The sequence below is a fragment of the Balaenoptera physalus genome (assembly GCF_965194825.1).
Source record: "Balaenoptera physalus genome assembly, chromosome: 1".
NCBI lineage: Eukaryota > Metazoa > Chordata > Mammalia > Artiodactyla > Balaenopteridae > Balaenoptera > Balaenoptera physalus.
Window position 1 is genome coordinate 93,396,254 of NC_138882.1, and position 15,070 is coordinate 93,411,323.

Here is a 15,070-nt window from a genome sequence, read left to right on the forward strand (position 1 = left end):
GCCTGTGCGTCTGGAGCCTGTGCTCCGCAACAAGAGAGGCCGCGATAGTGAGAGGCCCGCGCACCGCGATGAAGAGTGGCCCCCGCTTGCCGCAATTAGAGAAAGCCCTCGCACAGAAACGAAGACCCAACACAGCCAAAAATAATTAATTAATTAATTAAAGAAAAAAAAAAAAAAAGACAGTGAGGACACACAGATAACCTCTGTCCCCTTTATGACTTAAGGCCCACAATACAGACTTTATATATGTATTTCATACATGCGTTGTATATGTCATGTACAATATATATTATACATGTACACATGAGATATACAGGCGTTTTCTAAACACATAATTTCATCATTCAATAACTCAAAGTCCTAAGACACTGGGATAAACAAAAACAGACCTGGCCCTGCTTTCATGGTGATTACAGTCTGGGGTGAGACAGACACTCAACCTAGTGAACAGAGCATTATAAATCGATGGCCATGATCTGAAAGACTGGGTCCAGCGAGAGCCCAGGACAAAGGAATGGACACAGCTGTGTGCTTACTTTACAGGCAGCCTCCCCCCGGGTCAGAATGCGTGCTCACCTCTCCCAGGAAGTGAGGCTTGAACTGGGCCCCAAAGAATCAAACAAATAGAAGTAACTCCAAGACAATATATAAACACAAGAGGGGCAATGTGTACGCAGATTACATAGTTGTTTCTAAGGGCATGGAGTGAGGGATGCTTGGGAAGACTTCAAGAGGAGTCATCAAAACGTAATTATGGGCTTCTTTACTCTGAGGTCCAAATGCTGTCAATGAACACACTGGAGAGAACACAGAGCTTGCTCTACCATTGCCATTTTCTTAGGGCCAAACATACCCTGCTGTGGGTTAACTCCTGTTAGGCCTGTACAGGAGGGTACAACTGGGCAGTATATACCACCTCGCTGCCTCTGTGACACTCCAGAGCTGCGGTAACAGAAGCACTGTCCCCAGTTACTTACAAGCCGGGTTCAACACTAAGCTTTCTGGGACTCATATTGATGTTCGGAAAAAACTTGTTTGTGGAATAAACTGTTATTAAAGTGGGACTCTGATGAATAGACCACATGATTGCATAAACCTTGTTTCCATAGAAAAAAAATTCCCCATCCTTCCTCTAAAACTTATGTGTCTCTTATTTGGTGACAGTCTTTTGAAGAGATGCTCCGATAAACTACCTAAGGGGAACATCAGCAATGGTTTTGTGAGCCATTTTCCTCTTAAGAAACAACCAAAAATAGGCTTATGGCCTGACTTATCACCTTAATTTAGCAGACTAGCTTCCTGTGGGCCCCAGCAGACCTCGCCAACCTCACGCACGGGGGTTCTCAGCGTCTCTGTGGGCGCCGACGATGCCGCTGACAACTTTCAGGGTGCTTCTGATCCCGTTCTTCCAACCTCCCCGACCCAGAGTTTAATACCCACGCTCCCTGAGGTCTCTCTTACTGTTCCAGCTTAAGTCAGCTAATCCCCCAATTGGAACACCATCCTGCGCACGCTGATTTACGCCCGCCTCTGAGAAATGGTGCCGGTCATTTTCCTACCTGAAACGCTTTTCCTGCTCTTGGCTCAAACCGCCTTCCAGACCCACGTGCTCCACAGAGCCTTACGATAAAGCAGCTCCCGGCCTGTTTTATCCCTATAATTCTGACAGCTCCATATGCACAGCTATCCAATAACGCATCCACTTAGATGTTTAAAAAGCACCACCAATCCATCCTGCTGTTCAGTTGTAACTGGTTCGGTTTCCATTTTGGACTCCGTTTCCTAATTCCTTTGTCATCTGTCGCAGTGTCACAAACATGGTAAAGAGTCTCTAAATGCTGCTGAAGTACTAGAAAATAAGGCCACAAGGAAAAGCAGGAATGTCATATATTAATAGTTGGGCACAATGTATTTATTCGCAACTGTGTTCACTTCGACCAACCTGACCAAGTGCCTGCCACGGCACTATGGTCTTAACTTGGAACGTACTGTATGGATTTCCCAATCAAAGATTATGGACTATAATGCCTTCTAATAAATAAGAAAATATTTGGACGTGCCAGCCTTCAGAAAATGGAAAAAACGAACAGCTGCGCCAAAAGTGGTTTGGTTTTGCTTTTTTTTTAAAAACTCCTCACTACAGCATAAGCCAAGTAGCAGCACACTGGACAGACACCAAATCAGCTAACATTCTGTTCTGAGGACATCCTAGAGGGGCAGTGCATTTATAAAGCACTATCCACCCTTTTGCCTCCAGAATAGCATATGACAGCAAGCCCCTTCAAATGCAGTGGAGAATTCACTCCCAGAGGGTTCTTGATGAGTCCCCGAAAGACCTACGTCCAAGACGTGGGTCGACACCAGCATCCACAGGTGCACCTCAAAGTAGCCAGGAGGGCTGGGCAGCAGCCGGCATGCAGTAAGGACTGAGGTCATAACACAGGCTCCTACCAACAGCATGGAGGTTTTCCAGAATGTTTCCTTTTCACTGTTAATGTATCCAACATCACTTGCGCCCTCCCCTTCCAGGCTAAGAGAATGAAAAGGAAGAAAGTCCCCAAATGCTAGAACACATTGCTTAGCCAATGAAGGCTACTGATTGGTAATGTCGGAATTTCAACTCTCCTACTCTATAGGAACGTGGAAAATCCAAAGTGGTGTCAACATTTGGACCCAGCTAAAGATGTCCGTGTCTCTTCTCGTTGTGGTTTGGGGTGTCAGGAAAAGGAGAACCGTGGTGCATAACCATCTACTGGTTCAACGTGAGAGCTAAATGGGGAAGAAAGCACAAATCACATTGCTGAGGGCTGAAACTTGATTACTCAACCGCAACTTACTTGTGGCTGATATCCTCAACGAAACTTACTTAAAAAAAAAAAAAATCAGTAATAAGGAACAGTCTGCCATCTAGAAACGCTTTATTGGTTTCACTGTTTTTGTGATTTTTCTCAGAGGTCCATCAAAAAATGCAGTTAGTGGTGGGGATACCTCGGTAACCTAGAGCACCATGAGGAAAGATGCCAGTTTCACCACACGGGATGGGCTAAGAGGAGGAAGTAGTTGCTGCTGCAGTGACAGAACAGCAAACAGTTCCCAGAGCCCTCAGAGGCACTAAAGCCCTGTGGCAGAGAGGTGCCAGGCAGATGAGAGATAAAAGGCGCAGGCTGCACACAGGAGTGCTGGGGAAGATGGGCGAGGAGCCAGGGCTGGACCAAGCGGCCCATCTGGACCACAGCAGGGATCAGCATGAACTCAAAGAATTCTGGAGATGGAAGGGGGCCTTGGGATCAGCTAGCCCAGCCCCTTACTTTACAGAGGCTAAGAGCTATTCAGCAACTTGTTCAAGGTCACAAAACTAGTGAGTGGAAGATCAAGGGCCAGAATCCCAGCCTCTTGTTTTAAAAGATGAGGACACAAATGTTATCACATCTTAACTAACTGTATCAATCCCTTTCTATGTTTTCCAACATGTGTTTGACTCTGAATATCTGTACTAAGACAGAGAGCAGTACAGTGTATTGTGGTTATGAGCCCAGACTGTGGAACCAGGCCATCTGGGCTTGAACCCAAGCAGCTGGACCACTTGTGTGACTTTGAACAAGTTACTTCACCTCTCTGTGACTCAGTTTTCTCTTCTATCAAATGGAGGTCATAACAGTACCTACCTCATGGGGTTATGACGCCTACTAAATGAGTTAATATATAGAAAATGCAGGGCCTGGCACAAAATAAGTGTTATATAAAAGATAGGAAAGGGCTTCCCTGGTGGCACAGTGGTTGAGAATCTGCCTGCCAGTGCAGGGGATGCGGGTTCGAGCCCTGGTCTGGGACGATCCCACATGCCGCGGAGCAACTAGGCCCGTGAGCCACAACTACTGAGCCTGCGCGTCTGGAGCCTGTGCTCCGCAACAAAAGAGGCCACGAGGGCTTCCCTGGTGGCGCAGTGGTTGAGAATCTGCCTGCCAATGCAGGGGACACGGGTTCGAGCCCTGGTCTGGGAAGATCCCACATGCCACGAAGCAACTGGGCCCGTGAGCCACAATTACTGAGCCTGCGCGTCTGGAGCCTGTGCTCCGCGGCAAGAGAGGCCGCGATGGTGAGAGGCCCGCGCACCGCGATGAAGAGTGGTCCCCACTTGCCGCAACTAGAGAAAGCCCTCGCACAGAAACGAAGACTCAACACAGTCATAAATAAATAAATAGAAGAACGTGAATTTCTTAAAAAAAAAAAAAAAAAAAAAAGGCCACGACAGTGAGAGGCCCATGCACCGTGAGGAAGAGTGACCCCCCACTTGCCACAACTAGAGAAAGCCCTCGCACAGAAACGAAGACGCAACACAGCCAAAAATAAATAAATAAATTAATTAATTAAAAATGCAACTGCAGGGGAAAAAAAAAAGATAGGAAGGAATTTTTTTTTTTAATTTATTATTTATTTTTGGCTGCGTTGGGTCTCCGTCGTTGGGTCTTCATTGCTGTGTGCAGGCTCTCTCTAGCTGCAGCGAGTGGCGTCTACTCTTCACTGCGGTGCCCGGGCTTCTCATTGTCGTGGCTTCTCTTGTTGCGAAGCACGGGCTCTAGGTGAGCGGGCTTCAGCAGTTGTGGCTCGCGGGCTCAGTAGTTGTGGCTCGCGTGCTGTAGAGTGCAGGCTCAGTAGTCGTGGTGCACGGGCTCATTTGCTCCGCAGCATGTGGGATCTTCCGGGACCAGGGATCAAATCCGTGTCCCCTGCATTGGCAGGCGGGTTCTTAACCACTGCACCGCCAGAAAGTCACAGGAAGGAATTTCTTAAGGAGGAAATAATCCTCATGTTGGTTCCTCCCCAGCATACCTGCTCCCAACCCCCATTCATCCTAGTCACAGGTTAAGACCTTTTTCCTACAACACCTGGGACTAATGCTTCTAAAACTTCACGGCTTTGTCTCCTAAGCCCTTCGGCCAGTCAGATGTTAGAGGTAAATTGGCCAAAATGACGTGAGAGGTGAAAACTCTGGTTACTACTCACCCAACCTACTACCCCTCGGATAGGCACTTCCAAGACCCTGGACTCAGAAGTTACCTCCTTTGACCCTCACCTCCTACCTTTCTGGCCCCCCCACTCCCCTGTGCCTCTGAATCTGCTTTTTCACCCTCATCCTGTCCTCCAGGCCCTCAAACCTTCTGCGACTCACCAGGCCTTCCAGCCTCTCAGCTGCCTGTCCCACCTGAACTCCTTGGCCAACTGTCTCCATGATGCTGTCAGAGCTTTTGACAGATTCCTGGACCCCTCCTCTCATGGCAAGATCACACCATGTCCCTGCCTTGCTCCCCGGCTGCTGAACCTGGTGGAAGAAAGTCATGAAACCAGGCTGAGTGCCTCCACTACAGACCTAAGCTAGCCCCACCCTTCACGGCTAACTGACCGCCTACCACATTCCCACAGAGCCCAGCCCGTCCCACTCTCCTCTAGCTCTGACGCCCTGAACATGGCCTTTGCCTCAGAGTTCACCAAGAAAGCCCAGGCCACCAAATAACCCATGCGTGAAGCACTCTTCCAGACGAGGGTTTCTCAAAATGTAGCATTCGAATCCCCTGGGGAGATGGTTAAACCACAGGCTCTGACTCAGCAGATCGCACTGGGCCCTGAGACTCTTCCCAGGTGCTGCCGATGCTGCTTAGTCCCAAGACCCCACCTCGAGTAGCAAAGTTCGAGGGATTTACATACATGAAGCTTAATGTGTGCATTTTCCTAGACACATTATGTTTAATCTTCATGACAAACCTGCAAGAGAGGTAATAGTCCCTTTTTACAGGTGTAGAAAATGAGGTTCCAAGAGGTTAAGAAACCTGTCCAGTTTCACAGTGCTGAAGGGTAGGATTCAAATGGAGGGCTGATTCCAAAGCCTGAGCCCTATTTTTTCTCTCCCTATGTGATTTTTTTTTTTTTTAATTTTTAAAATTAATTAATTTATTTATTTTTGGCTGTGTTGGGTCTTCGTTTCTGTGCAAGGGCTTTCTCTAGTTGCGGCGAGCGGGGGCCACTCTTCATCGCGGTGCGCGGGCCTCTCACTGTCGCCGCCTCTCGTTGCGGAGCACAGGCTCCAGACGCGCAGGCTCAGTAGTTGTGGCTCACGGGCCTAGTTGCTCCGCGGCATGTGGGATCTTCCCAGACCAGGGCTCGAACCCGTGTCCCCTGCGTTGGCAGGCAGATTCTCAACCACTGCGCCACCAGGGAAGCCCTCTCCCTATGTGATTTTGAAGAGCAGAAACAGTTTAGAAACACACATGTATTGGTTTATTTGTAATACAAACTACTGAAATCTTAGCTGATGAAGATGGGAGAAAGATGGGTTCTAAAACTGCCCCGGAGTCCCCGTGCTGGAGATTCCAACTGACAGCTGAAGGCCTCAATGCAGCCGTCAGAGAGAAGGTTAATTCCACCAATCAACGTGGACGAGGACACCCAGAGGAACATGGGGAAAACTTTCAAAAATTTATACAGAGAATGAAAGGGAACATATAGATGACCTCTAGCTGATATGTCTGGGGATTCTGTGGCCACTCTCAGGGCTAAAAAGGCTGACAGCACTGCAGAAACCATGTGTCCTACACCACACAGCTCCTGCCCTATCCCCCTCCACCTCTCCCTTCCATCCTCTCCACAGCCCCCAAATCCAAGGCTTCTCTTTCTCTCTCTGGTTTTCCTGCAGCATTTGACTATTCCCTCTTTAACAAATCTACCTACATCCATCTCTGCTTGGCTTCTGATAGAGTGAGCTCCTGGTTCTCTGCCATCCCTGTGACTACTCCTTCTAGAACCCTCCCTTCCACTTCCTGTCCCCCAACGACAGGCATTCCCGTGAACTTGCTCTTGACCCTCGCCTCCATCATCCAGGTGGTTGAGGCACCTTCCGGGGATACCATCCACCACACGTCAAGTGCATCCTGTCCTACCGCTGGAGGGCAGATCTGAGTTGGCTCTGTTCGCTACAGAATCCCCAGCACTCAGCACAATGCTTGGCCTGGAGCCGTAGGCACTCTCTCAATATTTGCTGAATAAATAGATGAGCTACTAGCTACTCGCCATGTCACTCAGCTTCTCATCTTCCGTCTTCAAACTGCCCATCCTAAGGCCAAGCTGGGGCTCAGGGGCTGTGGTTCCCCAAGTAAGAGACAGAACTGTCGATTTCCATCCAATCACGGCACACAAAGGAAATGGGACTAGCTGTATGGCTCTCAGGGTAGACAGGGCTTCAGGTTTCGAGGCTGCTCTCATCTGTGGGCTCCAGGGGCTGAGGGTGTCAGTTGTCACAGTCAGTGCTTTTGAGATCTTGGAATATTTTCCTCCACACCAACTGCAGTCTTTGTGAAGCAACAGAATTAGACCCAGTAATTAACTCGGACACACCTACAACCCACCTGAACCCCATGTGGGTCCCTTACCATGGCCCACAAGCTGGGAAGTTCTGGCCCAGTCCAGCCCTAAGTAAGAACAAGGAAGAGCGATTATTAGTACGTTCTTGGCTTGGTGTCACTTTTAAGGTCTGAGAAGTGACCCACCTGTCTGCATTACTACCTCTATTTCAGTAGGATTCCAAGGTAGCACCCATTCTGAAATGTGCCTTGAACCCTTACGCTCAATTCTGTTCTCTAAGCCAAATTTATCCTAGACATAGCAACACTAGCCAAACACTGTTTCCCCATTCCCCTGAAATATCCTGAGGGATGAAAATACTTTCACATTCGGCCACTTATAAAGGTGCAAAGCAGGATGCAATTAAGGTCCCCAAACATCATACTTAAACTTGAATCAGGCTGCTTAGTGACTGCATAATCCTGCACAAACACATAGGGAGTGTTGTGGAGAAATCAGCCTTTGAAGAACACAAATGTGCCCACAGCGCCAGTATCTCTAGTCTCCTGGAAATAGCATTGCTGGTCCACGACAGTGTTAACTACTGGGTCTAATTCTGTTGCTTCGCAAAGACTACAGTTGGTGTGGAGGAAAATATTCCAAGATCTCAAAAGCACTGACTGTGCCAACAGCAGCACTTTGCCTTTTCCAGAAGATAAATTACGAAGAATTTTTGCCAGTTCAAGTTATTTTCCCAAAGCGAAGAGTCAAAGGGCCTTGCTACCCTGCCTTTAAGAAACCAAGGCAATTAAACAGAACAGCTATGAACTGCCCTGACAGCTCCCCACAACTTCATTTGATAAAGTGAGATGCAGACACACACTGACAGACAAGCACACACCTTATTTAACTGCCAGACACAGCACTAGTATGAAAATGTACATTCAATCTATGGGGTAGAAATCAGCTCAGCAGCTCCGCACAGAAACCAAATAGACATATAAATGCCGACTAGCACGACTACCTTGTAAGGAATGATCACTGACAACTAGAGTTCCTATTCAGCAGGCTAATAAGAATAATTATAGCCAGGGCAGGCATTAATCAGCTTGGCAGATACAGGAATTCTGTTAACAAGGCTAAAATGAGAGCTGAGGGCTCTCTGAAGTCCACAGCACTTCAAAGACCGCTGAGCTGGATGGATTGACTAGGGTTCCTCCTGCCAGCCTTTCTCCTCCAGCGCTTTCTGGAGGAAGCTGCAATTTGGTCCCTTTCCTCAGAGCAGGGGTGGTGACGCCTTAGGGGTTGCAGAGCTGTCATATCTATGAGGTGCATCTGGCACTGCCCCTCCCTTCCGGAATCGTGCCTGGGTTGCACTCACCCCAGACCTTCCTCTTTTTAACCGCTCTTTTGCTTTCAAACCAGTAGTATACTTTTTCGTCTAAACTCATCTTGAGCGATACACAAAATAAGATTATGGTGAACATGGGTCAATCTTTCCTTAGTTGAGACCAAATTTGGGTCCTGTGATCAAATCCTCGCTCAGCCATGGAGTAGCTTTATGATTCTGGACAAGTTATTTAACTTCTCTGGGTGTTGGTTTCCTCATCTGTAACATGGAGAAAATAGCAGTACCTTTCTCAACATGTTGTCGTAAGAATTCAATAAGAAAATGTCCGTAAGGGCACGACACTTGGTATGAACGCTATAAATAGCAGCTATTATTACTCTGTGCCTGTTAGGTGCAGAGCCCTGTGTAGAAGCTATGAGAAAAGACCAAACAAAATATTCAGTCTACGGACACATGTACATTATATATGAGTGGCTATGCCTGGGCAGTGGGAGGGTGGGCACATTCATCCTTTTACCTTATATCCTTTATAAGTGACACCGAGACTGCAAGCTGTCCCCCAAATCTGTTCTTCTCTTCTTCCACAGTAGCCAGCACACGGCTCCCACATTTCCTCTGCATTTCCGGGCTTCCCTTGCAGTTAGTGTGGCCTGGACTAAATCCTCTGCCATGGAATGTGTGCAGAAGTGATGGGGGCCACTGCCGGGCTTAGCCCAGGAAGACTACATGCTCTTTCCCCTTTACAGGGCTGGAAGGGCAATGGTGACAACCCAAGTGATCTTAGAAACTATGGGCTGAAGACAGCAGAACTGCCCATCAGCCTGGGAGCCAGAATGCCTGTGTGGAACAGCGATCCCACCCAACCATTTCATCGGAAACATCCCCAAGAAGAGTTAGGAAAGGCACTTCTATTGTTTGAACCACTGTGCTTTGATTCCATTTGTTAGAGCAATTTAGCCTACCCAATACAATAATACATTACCCTTCTATGTTATTTGGATTTTAAACTATAGATGTAATGTTTTCGTTGTTTAAAAACTACTTCGATGGATTTGCAAGTATTTTTTTTAAAAGACACACATTAAGAGAGTATCTTAGTGACTTCCCTGGTGGTCCAGTGGTTAAGACTCCATGCTCCCAATGCAGGGGGCCTGGGTTCGAACCCTGGTCAGGGAACTAGACCCCACATGCCACAACTAAAGATCCTTCATGCTGCAACAAAGATCCCACATGCCGCAACTAAGACCCAGCACAGCCAAATAAATAAATAAATATTTTTTTAAAAAGAGAGAGAGAGTATCTTAATCCCTCTCCACAATCTTCATACCTTCCTCTCTAATTCATGCTGCATGCTAGGACTGACCTCCTCAAACACATCACCATGTTGTATCAATCTCACACTGCAAATTTTCAATGGCAACCCATGACCCACAGAAAAATGATATACACGTGCATTCATTCAGTCAGCCAATATTTATCAAACACCTACTCTGTGCCAGACACTCGATTAGTAAGAGGAATACTATAGTGAACAATACCAACCTGGTCCCTGCCCCATGGGATATAATCAGGGTGAGGATTTAGACCAGGAACAGATAATCATATACAGTGAGATAAATAAGTGCTCTGATGGGAGAAGCACAGGCTGTGTGGCAGCACCCACAAGGCCAACAAGCCCACCCACATAGTGAAGACTTCAGCACTGCAGGAATAGCCTTCAGAATCCATCCCAGATCCACTTTTCGTTTGCCCTCCTAGTATTCCTCCTCCCACCTTCAGTTACATGGAACTTACATGCCCTTTCTGAATGTACCATGCACTTTCACTCATCTACACTGGATGCCTTTCCCCAGAGCCTGGAAGCCTCTTCCATCCTTTCTTTCAAAATACTAATTATCCTCAAGGCTCAGCTCAAATGTCACCTCTTCAGCAAAATCAACCCCAACCCCAAGTCAAAATTAATCATCCTCTTCCTTGCTTCCTACCAGCACTTGGTTTCTATGTCAGGTATTTCATTCTGGCTTGTAGTTGGCTGTTTTATTAACTGTCTGCCCACCCCCACTGACCACTCAGTGAGACACTGTGTCTTGATCATTTGTCTGGAACACTCTTACGGACACACTGGGCATTCAAGAAATGCTGTATTAAATGGATGGATGAGATGAGTCAGACATAGGCAATGGAAGTGAAAACCTGTTTTATGAAGCTGAGTGGGTTCTGTTGTGATTGTGATAGGTACACTCATTTAGGGAAGCTTTATGGAGGAAGTAGTTTTAGGGCGAAAAGGAAATACACAGGTAAGAGAAGAGAAGCAGGAGAGGCATTCCCAGGTCGTGGGAAATGGAAAGGCCAGAAGGTTCACATACATTCTATGTAAAGGATAGCAAACAGGTTCCTTAGAATGAAGCATCTGAATCAGACAGAAGACTGGAGGGGAGAGAATACACGGGGCAGAACATCCTCAGAAGAAAATCATAAGGGACTAATGAGCTAAGGTGGGACCTCCAGAAACGAGCCTTCAGGAAAATGATGAACTTAGAAGGGAGGCTGGAGGAAAAAGTCAAACAGGTAGATGTCAGATCTGTGTGGGGGAGTTGTCAGAACCCGAGCTAGGACAGTAACTTTAGATACAGGGAGGACAGGGAAGACGCTCGAGTCTGCACTATGGGAAAAGGAACAGAGTTGGGCGACAGTGTGAACGTAGAGGTCAAAGAGAGTGACAGCAAGATTATGCCCAGGTTGCAATACAAGAGGAAAGATGATCTAGCATATCAACATATTGGGTTTCAGGAATCAGTACAGTGCTAGAGTAGCACGACAGGGAGGGTCTCCCGGAGGTCACACGGAAGCCACACCAAGGGAGATTCGGTACAGCAAGTTAGCAGGTGAACATGAAGTTCAGGGACTGTCTGGGGACAAGGCACTGGCTGGTGACACCACACGCACTACCTGTGTGTAGTTGACATGAGATATCCAGCCAGGGCAGGATATACTGGAATACCTCCAAGACTTCCCCAAGCTGTACTTTCCCCACTTCTATTTTTGCTGTTGCTGGTCTCTCTTTGCCCCCTCTCCCTTCTTCTCCCTCACCATAGTTACTCACGGACATTCTTTTCAAATTTCTACCTGGCCTCACCCTCTTAACTAGTACAGGGGTTGTGAACTGCACAACTTTTGGGATGGTCATTCACACAGAGGACGAAGGGAACAGCAGCTCCTAGCGTTGTGCCTTCAGTGCACGATCTGTGCAACCAGTGGCTGTGGCCCTGCTTGACCCAGACACATCAGCCAATTATGTAATGTGTGTGGATTATCACCAGCAGTGTACAAGGAACGGAAAACTTACAAGGTTCCCAGAGTGAAAAGAAGAGGATAAAAGCACTAGGACCCCAGACTACAAGGGAGATGCTACAAAATTAGGTGAAAGATCTGGAAGCTTTCTGCACCTGGTTGCAGCTAAAGCAATGTGGCTGGGTGAGCTCTTTTAGGGAGGGAGTTCCATGAAACCCCTCAGACATGAAGGAAAAGAACACAGTAGCAGCTAGAAAGCCTGCCCCCCACCCCCCAGCAGCAGGAGTCATGGGAGTTGGGACAGTGTGGAGCCTGGTGCCAGCTGGACGGGAGTGGCGGTGGAAGGTCTCCACTGGGACCCTCTGACCGTAAGTGCAGAGTAGTCATTTACCCTGGGTGCAGCTGGGACAGACACCACACACCATGTGCTTTATAAAAGATTCAGCTCTGCCTTCTCTAGGGGTGTGGAAGAGAACCCCTGGTCAGATCACAGAATTCCTTCTGTTCTGGTTGACACTGACCAAAGGGCTTCAGGGATAGCAAAGCTTTTAAGAGTCAGCCTTCCCGATCTATGGTGGGCACTTAATCAGCAGATTATTTCTGTGGCTGATAACCACTTGGTTATATTAATATAACCATATTATACGATGTGAAGATGGTGTCTGTGTATATGGGTGAATGGAAGATGGAGAGGAGGAAAAAAAAAAATCACACCAAAGATTCCTTGGGTTGGGGGAGGGCGCTGGGCCAAATAATCAAGAGGCACCAAGGTTGAGAGAGGGTGGAAGACAGGGGACAGTAAGGGAGAAAAAGTAACAGGTAGGAAAAGTTGAAGAAGCCAAGGCTCCCAGGTCTTTGTGTGCAAATATGCAGCGAGGCAGCTTCAGAGGAGCTGAAGGAGAAGACTGAGGCAGAAGAGCTAGCCACAACTAACATGACAGAGGGACCCGCACACCGATTTTTACTGTAGCGGTCGGGGCCACCCGGTGACCTTCGTAGAAGGAAGTTGGCGGATCCTCTCGCTTCCCTGGAAAGGCAGCCCGGCGCGGGGGAGTGTGTGTGGAGCGCGGTTCGGCCGGTCTCGGCCATGGCGGGGCAGATCAAAGCCGCGGATTTCCGCTCCCGAGCCGGGGACGCGGGCCGGGACCGCAGGCACCTTCCGGGCTGGGAGTTCAAGGTGAGCCGGCCGCGGGCGGCTAACAGGTAGGGAGGGCCCGGGGAAGCCGGCCTGGGGCCACTCCCCCCCGCACATGTGCGGGCGAGGCTCGGCCTGGAGCACGGCGACTCGCACCCCGCGCGATTCGCGCCCGCTCCCCGCCGGGCCCCGCCGCCCGCGGACCCCGGCCCGGTCTCCCGGGAGTGGCCCCGGCACCGTCGGCGCCCCAGGCCGCGCGCGGCAGCCGCGCCCCACCGGTCCCCCCGCGCCTGGCCGAGCCCCCCGCGCCCCGCCGGGCCCCGCGCGCACTCACCCAGCGACAGGAGCGCCAGCAGCAGAGGCCTCGGCGCCAGGCGCCCCATGCTCGCCGGGCGGGAGCGACTCTCCCCCTCCTCCTCCTTTCCCGCCGCCTCTCCTCCTCCTCCTTCCCCGCCGCCTCTCCTCCTCCTCCTCCTCCAGCTCCGGCTGCTCCAGAGTCAGCGCTCCTCCGCCTGGGCCGCGCGCCTGCTCCGCTCTCCTCGCAAGCCGAGAAATCCCAGCGCTGGGGCGGACGTGCGCCCCTCGCTCTGCTCCCGCCCGTCCGCCTCCGCCCTCCTCCTCCAGCCGGCCGGGCACCGGGAGCCGGGCGCCAGGGCCGCCCCGCCGAGCCGAGCGTGTAGCCCCGACCGCTTCCCGAAAGCAGGAGGGAGGAACCGCAGCGCTCGCCCGCCCGCGCCTCCCATCCGGCGCTTTGCCAGCAACAAACACAAACTTTCCCAAGCCCCTCCCCGCTCCAGGTAACAGAGGCAGGGCCGGGGCCACCCGCTTAAAGGGGAGGAGGCGTCGAAGCCCACCCAGCTCCCCCCCTCGGGGCCCCCGCCCCGCGACAAACTTTCCTCCGACCTTTAAAAGTTGGCCTTGGAAAGACTCGTCTGGAAATCCCATCGCTTGAGCTCCATTCCGAGCCACCACGCGTTCCACCACTCTGGAGTCACCCACGGGGGGCTCCAATTCCCTCAGCTAACTCCCCGCACCTTCACCCACTTGTCCTGAACTAAGCACCTCACCAACCAGCCGCTTGGACCTGGCTAAATATTATTCAGATATGACTGAAAGAGATGAAAGGACTTTTTTTGTTTGTTTTTAAATATTTCTTTATTTTTTTAGTTATTTATTTGGTTGCACCAGGTCTTAGCTGCAGCAGGCAGGCTCCTTAGTTGAGGCATGCATGTGGGATCTAGTTCCCTCACCAGGGACTGAACCTGGGTCCCCTGCATCGGGAGTGCGGAGTCTTAACCCCTGCGCCACCAGGGAAGTCCTGAGAGGAAAGGACTTTAAAGGCCGGGGGTTCTAGCCTCCAAGGTGCAGAGGCCTTATTAAGTGTTCGGTGCCTTGCCCTGGGATTCACAGCGAAGTGTCAAGACCAGAACCCAGATCTCACAGGCTCTGCTCACTGCCCTGAGGTTGGGTGGGCCTGCCTCGCCTCTCCTCGCCCACCTCCTTCCTTCTCAGGGGTGCCTATGGCACTGATGAACACTCCCCACAAATAGACCCATGGGGGGAGGGGGCGGACCCTGGGAACCCAAGTGTATTAATAGCTACAGTACTTCATGTGAAATGTACTATTTAGACTTTTTATTTATTGCTTTAAGTGGACGCAACTGGTTGCCAATAAAGATTCTTTTTTCCCCCCCATAATGGGGCTTTGTGCTTTTGATTTGAATACAAAAGGCCTAGTATTGGGGGGAAAAATTAGTGTTCATTGTTTAAAACTTCACAAGGATAATTCAAACATACAGGGAGCAGAACTGGTGCCCCAGTCCCCGAATACCACAGCCTTTCATTAATATATGCAAAACAAATCACAGATGTTAATGGGAAACTGCCCCAATTGGGGAGAGGAACATTGCTTTTACTCTGATAATCATTATTTCCACTAACAAGGGTTTCTTATTTCCACT

At 49.6% G+C, this 15,070-nt stretch overlaps 1 protein-coding gene across 2 annotated transcripts in view; it reads right to left on the reverse strand.

Moving 5' to 3' along the window:
- Positions 1-13,840, reverse strand: part of PTGFRN (prostaglandin F2 receptor inhibitor) — a 75,867-nt gene extending 62,027 nt beyond the window's left edge. Inside the window, exon 1 of one of the 2 annotated variants that reach the window (XM_082458349.1) lies at positions 13,444-13,840. In XM_082458349.1, the coding sequence (XP_082314475.1) occupies positions 13,444-13,492 (49 nt within the window). In that variant the 5' untranslated portion in view covers positions 13,493-13,840. The remainder of the gene's footprint in view (positions 1-13,443) is intronic. The other variant, XM_082458348.1, reaches the window with a different exon arrangement.
- Between the last annotated feature and the right edge of the window lie 1,230 nt (positions 13,841-15,070).